This window comes from Andrographis paniculata, unplaced genomic scaffold, assembly GCF_009805555.1.
Source record: "Andrographis paniculata isolate CXL003 unplaced genomic scaffold, ASM980555v1 Contig38END, whole genome shotgun sequence".
Classification (NCBI taxonomy): Eukaryota; Viridiplantae; Streptophyta; class Magnoliopsida; order Lamiales; family Acanthaceae; genus Andrographis; species Andrographis paniculata.
In genome coordinates, this window is record NW_026137571.1 from 1190301 (window position 1) to 1197578 (window position 7278).

General features: G+C 29.8%; 2 protein-coding genes across 2 annotated transcripts; one reads left to right on the forward strand and one right to left on the reverse strand.

The window, feature by feature from the left end:
• The first annotated feature begins 1785 nt into the window (after nt 1-1785).
• Nucleotides 1786-3489, forward strand: LOC127251145 (protein CANDIDATE G-PROTEIN COUPLED RECEPTOR 7-like). The gene has a single exon (XM_051274745.1). It carries the CDS (start codon nt 1936-1938, stop codon nt 3241-3243), a length of 1308 nt encoding a protein of 435 aa, XP_051130702.1. The 5' UTR covers nt 1786-1935; the 3' UTR covers nt 3244-3489.
• A 1913-nt stretch (nt 3490-5402) lies between these two features.
• On the reverse strand, nt 5403-6137 carry LOC127251038 (uncharacterized). The gene has a single exon (XM_051274592.1). The coding sequence runs from the start codon at nt 6067-6069 to the stop codon at nt 5635-5637; it is 435 nt and encodes a 144-aa protein (XP_051130549.1). The 5' UTR covers nt 6070-6137; the 3' UTR covers nt 5403-5634.
• Nucleotides 6138-7278: the final 1141 nt, after the last annotated feature.

Here is a 7278-nt window from a genome sequence, read left to right on the forward strand (position 1 = left end):
ATAAAATAAGAATATTTATAAAAAAAAAAGTCTAATATATATATTTAGCGTTGAAAATGTATTGCCACGTGATAACACATAATTTTTTTTTTAATTTTTTTTTTGTCGGGCCCATTACTTAAATAGCAAAATAAAAAAGGATGGACGGTAAAATAATAATAATAATATAATATTTTTTTATTATTTTAATAATAAAACAACTTTAATCAAATAACAATTATGTATAACAATGTGACTTTATTTATGTGTTATTTTCTTTTTTAGATATATGTAATATTAGAAAGATAAATATATTAAGAAGATAAATGAATTAAATTTTTTGTAGTAACATATTATACATTATTATTTTTTACTTCATTAGTTGATATGTTATATTATCTGGACATGAAGACTAAAAATAATGATAATAAAATTATGGGTGGATAATTTTGTATTATAAATGAGTTATGCATAAGTTAATAGATAAAAATACGATATAATATTCCGAATAAAAAAATTATTTTATAATTTAATTATATTAAAATGATAGTGACAAGTTAATGGAATTTTGACTTTAACTCTGTTAGCTATCTTAATTTTCTACCGACACAATTTTCAAATGAATTATAATTTTAAAAATTGCTTATAAAAATATAAATAAACACAACTAATATTACATATAAATATTATTTTTGCAATATTTATATTTAATAGATAGAATTTATCAATCTCCAATACTTAAAATATCAAAAATTAATCGTGTTAAATATTTTAATTTATTTAAATGATTTTTATATTAAAATATTATACATTTAATAACAACAATTAATTTTCACATTTGTAATAAAATTTATATCTATCCGTACATAGCACGGCTCCACACTAGTAAAATTTATATTTACTAAAAAAAAATAATTATTTTGTAACTAGTCAAGTCAAAATAATAATAAAAAAAAACATATACTTTATAAGTTGGAAAAAAAATACATAAAAAAACTAGACGAAGACAGTATTATACAAAACTATAAAATAAATACAAAGCTATTTTATTTCATAATGTTTTTTATTAATATAATTGTGTATATATTTTATATAAAATTTATATACTATTTTTATAAGATATAAAGAAACTGAACCAAAAAAAAAAAAAATAAAAATATAGTGACATACTTTTCTAATTTAAGGGAAGTTCCTCCATCATTGGCCCTATTCATTTTGAATCATTTATTATTATTATTATTATTATTATTTTTTTAAATTTTGAAGGTCATTTCTAATTCATCATTTCCATTTATCCAGTTTTAATTCAAAATATGCAATTGTTACAGTAATTTTATTCCAACTTTAACTCCATTTTTTACTATTATTCTTCAAATATTCAATTTTTCTTATTATTTTAAACAATTTTTTATTTTTATAATTTAAAATAAAATTTTAAAAAATAAAAATTAAATTTATAATTTTAAAAATTAAAAAAATTAAAATTAAAATAAAATAAAATAAAATAAAATAAATGGCGTTTTACTATAGTGCAACACGCACTATAACAAACTCCAAAATTGGAGCTTGAAATGGCGCTGGATTGGAGCATGTGGCTGCAGAAATGGTGTTGAAACACCATAAATACAGCATGGTGAGAGATGCTCTAATAAAAATAACATGCAATAATTATCTTATTAAAATAAAAAAATAAAAATAAAAGACAAATACAAAAAAGTTATGAGGCCAAAATGAATTAAGTTCCAACTCTGAGGACTAGATCCGAATTCAATAAAAAGTTCATTATAGTCCTTCTGGTCAGCGGTCACATTGTCCAAGACCAGCCAGATCTGAGGGCATTTTCGGAATAAAAAAATTCCTCAGCCGTGAAATTCACTCCGACGGCTTTCATTTCCTCTTTTACATATTCTCCTCCCCAAAGCTCCGACGCCGTCGTTCCTCCGCCGACGAGCTGCAATGGCGAAGCTACCGTTTCTCATCTCGCTCTTCCTCCTCCTCCTCTCCCTCGCCTCCGCTGAAATCAAGAACCTCAAGATCTCCGACGATTCTCGCCCTATGATCCTATTCGAGCGATTTGGATTCACGCACACCGGCCAAGCCACCATCACCGTCTCTGCTGTGTCAGTCGTGTCCAGTCTCGAATCCGTCGATGCTGCCAGGTTAGGTTTCTTCCTCCTATCGGAAGAATCTCTGATCCAGGTCCTCCTCGAACTTCAGACGAATCCTTCATTCTGCGTCCTTGATTCCAAATACATTACGCCTCTCTTTACGTTTCGCGATCTTTCGCCGCCGCCTCATTCATTTTTCAATCGTTCTTATCCGATCACCGCACCGAATGAGTATTCTCTGTTTTTCGCGAATTGTAATCCGGAATCTAGGGTTTCGATGAATGTGCGAACGGAGCTTTACAATCTCGATGGCCGTGGGAAAGTCAAGGACTATTTGTCCGCTGGATTAACTCAATTGCCGTCGCTATATTTCTGGTTTTCCGTGTTTTACTTCTTATTTTTTGGGTATTGGATTCACTTCTGCCTGACGAATAAGAACTCCGTGCATAGGATTCATTTGCTGATGGGAGTTCTGGTTATTGTGAAGGCATTGAATTTGCTCTTTGCAGCTGAAGATAAACACTATGTGAAGGTTACAGGAACACCCCATGGATGGGATGTGCTGTTCTACATTTTCCAGTTTATTAGGGTTGTGCTGTTGTTTACAGTCATTGTATTGATTGGCACTGGTTGGTCGTTCTTGAAGCCATTTCTGCAGGAGAGGGAGAAGAAGGTGTTGATAATTGTGATCCCATTGCAGGTTTTGGCAAATGTAGCATCCATAGTGATTGGGGAGACAGGTCCATTTATTAAGGATTGGGTAACCTGGAATCAGGTTTTCCTGTTGATCGATATTATCTGTTGTTGTGCCATTATCTTCCCGATAGTGTGGTCAATCCGGTCTCTGAGGGAGACATCAAAGACCGATGGGAAAGCTGCTAGGAATCTGTCCAAGCTTACACTCTTTAGGCAGTTTTACATTGTTGTTATCGGGTACTTGTATTTCACGAGAATTGTGGTATTTGCACTCAGGACCATTGCATCTTACAAGTTCCAGTGGGTGGCCAATGCTGCCGAGGAGATTGCAAGTCTTGCCTTCTATGCTGTAATTTTCTACATGTTCAGACCAGTTGAGAAGAATGAGTACTTTGTACTCGACGATCAGGAGGAAGAAGCTGCAGAAATGGCTCTTCGGGACGAGGAATTCGATCTTTGAAGGTAGAGATCAGGTTCTTGTTTCTTTTTTGTTAATTGTTGTAGGTCTCTTTGCTTATAACTTGTGATTCTGCTAATACGTAGATAGTTCTGATTATTATTACTCTACTTGTTTCATTTCTGTTTAAAATTTTCCAAGATGCAATGAGCTTTATAAGATTCGGATGATGGAAATATAATTGTATGATGTTACATTCGATGTTTGTATTTTCGATTCTTCCCATATTTACCTTTCTTGAACTGTATAGCCTTAGGTTTCATGCAATTTAGAGGTTATGGTTCTTTTACACTTTGTTCATATCAAATGTGTTCGGTTTGTATTTGTGCTTCAGTAGTAGTTTAATGTGATATTTTGTAAGAGAGTATAGCCCAAATATGTTATTTTTCTTCCCCTAATCAGGAAATTGCAATATTTGATTATTATAGATGTTGAAAAATAACATGTGGATTGATTTTCCAAAATGAGCACTACATTTGCTGCTGTGTTTTCTCATAAGCTATGGTCTCATTTGTGTTTTGTTTGGCCTTTTAGATTATTTTGAATATGAATCTTTCTTATAATGGAAAATAGTGGTCGGATGTTTGGTTTTGAATTAGCCTAATGTAAAAGTGGTATTAAATGTAATATTTTGAATAAAAACTATATATATATATTTATTTATTTAATGTAATTTTTTCTTTTTTTTTTTTAGCATTGTAAAGATCTTTTCCACTAATAATGCATTCTTTTAGGATGAAATCACATGCTCAACTTCATATATGCATTTTTATGCCAACCATCTCAGTACAGTAGTCCTAAACATTAGCAAATTTGATGACTTTTTAAATTTTTTAATTTATTATAAGTATGTATTTTTGTGGGGTGGGGTGGGGAGTATATTAAGGCATGAAGTTTGGTGAGGAAATGAATTGTTGGTGAGTCTGTGGTAGCAATCAGTTGAACGAACCAACAATGTAGAGATAAAGAGAGATTAGTGTTATGTATCCGAATCCCAATCCCAAATTTTATTTATTTATTTATTTTTTAAATTTAAAAAAAGCCCCAAATCTTAGGGGATCTTTTACCTAAATTGAACCACTAATAGTAACAGCAATCCTCGTACCTAATTTCATATCTTTGCTCAACTGTTAATGGGATCTTTATTTCTGTCCCGATTTAGGGATGGTCTGGTCAGGCTTGGCTTAATAGACTGTATGTTCGGGGGTTTGAATTTTGAGTTGGAATTTGAATAGCTCTATATGATATAAATAAGTTATAATGTGATATTTTGAATTGATTTGATGTTTTTGGTGGAAAAAAAATGAGATGAACAGTATATTTAAAATCAAACACACCCCAAGTCTATTTTGAAAAATTAAAGTTTGAGCACCGTCGGACCTGGTTTGTAGTGTATTAGGTTCGGTCGGAGGTTTATTCAATGCCCACTTTCGGGTAGCGGCTGCAGGTTCCTACGTCATCCTAAAATAAATAAATTAAAGTTTGAGCATAACCTATTAGTCTGAAATAAAAGAGCTATAAAGTTTGAGTTTTATCTATTTTTAAACCCGTGTAGCTTACAAATATATTTAAAAGTTTATTTGATAATTAACTTTTTATTTAAAATTTAATATTAGTAACAAAAATATAAATGCAATTATTATTTTATATAGAATACTTTTTTATAAGTTATTTTTTAAGAGACAAAAGAAAGAAATGTATATAAATAAACAAAAAGTTACAAACTTTTGAAATGTTAAAACTAATAATAATAATAAAGAAGTACTTTTTCGGTCCAATAAATTTAAAGTATCTAAATTTCTGCACAGAAATTTAAAAAAAATATTTTATTAAAAAAATAATATTTTTTCTGTCGATATAATTTATTTTTATCCTTCTCACATTATTTATTTTTTTTAAAAATATAATTATACACTTTAATCGTATTTTAAATTTTATAATTTTTTAAATAATTTTAATTTATAATTATTTTTACCTAAATTGTATATGTAGTAATACATCCATATTATGTGGAACGGAATGAGTAAAAAGTAAAAACAAGATTGAGGAAATTTTTGGAATTTAGTTAAAAATCAAAGAAATGAAAAAATAATATAAAACAAGACATAAGATAAATTTAACATATAAACTTAAAAATAAAGAAATAAATAAATTCGACGATAAAAATATAATAAAGAAATTAAATGAAAAGGGCAAAAGAAAAGAAAACTACAAGAAAGGAAGCCTTCCACTTGTGGCAAAGAAGAAAAAGTTCCCCCTACTTGCCACGTTCAGGACCCGCCAGGCCTCGGTATTTCGAAACAGATCTATCCATCCATCTTCATCTTGGTCTCACCTGAATCAACGGTCAGATCTGTACAAGGACCTGAACTCCCTGGACCACATCACACGAAACTACACCGGCGGATCCACTACATCGACGGTTGCCGTACAAAACAGCAGCCTCCGGAAAACACCACGCAAGGCGGCGCGTGAAATCTCCTTCATCCTTCCGACCACCACGCGCCGCCGCCGCCGCCGCCTCCTCCGGCGCCGGACCTTTCCGTTCCTCTCGTCCCCTCCGGCCGCCGCGACTCTCTCGCGAACCTTCCGGAAGCAATTTATAGTCCTCTCAGGCACCGTCTCCTCCTTCCTCGAGAAGGTGTAACTTCTCAGATACATCTGCCGGCACGAAAGGCTGTCGACGACTCGACTGTGCAGCCGCGCTCCGCCGCCGTGCACGGCGGCGGATCTCATGAACTCCGCGTCGGATCCCGGCCACTTGTAGAGATTCACGTAGGTCGCTCGAATCGGATCGTTTGCGCACTTTGAAATGCAAAATTGGGACATTGTTAGGGTTTGGAAGAATCGAGTAAAAGCTGAAATTATAGCTTTTGGTGATTGGGGAAGAAATTAATTTCGCGGGAAATTAGCGAAGAAAGTGAATTAATAATACTGCGAAGAAATGTTTCGCTATATTTATATAAATATTTTTAAGATATTTTGATAATACTGCCTACCTTCGATTGATTTCTTTCCTTAATTATACGATATTTGAGATAATAATATTTAATTTATTTATAATTGTGAGTTATTATACTTTTTTCGTTCCAAAATAAAGTTATTATTTTCTAATTTAGTAATTATTCTATCTATCTAATATAATAAATACATTTTCAACTTATAATATATTACATAAATATCATTACTTTTATATTACACCATACAAATAGAGATATTTTTGTCGTTTTTACTACTATCCAATATAATACTAATATTTAAAAACCTAAGTGCAAAAAGCAAATACCATCATTCCCCTGAGACCGAAGGAAGTATTATTTTATATGTGATTAATAATAATAATAATAATTTTAAAATAAAATTTAATATATATGATTAAAACAATTTAGAATATGTATTAAAATATTTTAAAATTTATATCATAATAAAAAAATATGTAATATTAATATTATTTTTTGGATAATAAATTTTTTTATAATACAAGTAAATAAAAAATATATATTTATTATTTTATAATTAATATAAACTAATTTTATAAAAATGTAAAATTTTAAATACAAATAAATTTTTTTTTTTATGAAAGATATAGAAATAAATGGGTTTTGAATAGTCACGATAGTATTATATGTTAATGTAATTAAATAATTTGATTTATATTTATTAAATATATTTTGATTTAATAAATTTTTTTCAAAATAAAAAATAGCAATTGTTATGAGTCAGACAAAAATTGAAAAAAAAAATGTCATATTAAAATGAAACGAAGAAAGTATTTATTAATAACAATACTTTTTAAAAAAAATTGTATTAAACAAATATTCTCTTTGTTCCATTCTCTTCATAGTCTTATTGGTTAGTAACTGAAGTTTAGGATTTAGAGTTTAGGGTTTAGAACTCTAAGAAAGTTCGGTCCAAATAAGACACTTTTGTTTGTGGGTTTGAGTTTATGATTTGTATAAAACAAAGTTTTAAATTGTAAATAATATTTTGTATAACATAAATAGATAGTGTATTAATGTAAAATTATTTTATATTTAG

Excerpts from the sequence above, each read along its gene's own strand:
- LOC127251145 (XM_051274745.1), top strand. The coding sequence starts at position 1,936 with ATGGCGAAGCTACCGTTTCTCATCTCGCTCTTCCTCCTCCTCCTCTCC.
- LOC127251038 (XM_051274592.1), bottom strand. The coding sequence starts at position 6,069 with ATGTCCCAATTTTGCATTTCAAAGTGCGCAAACGATCCGATTCGAGCG.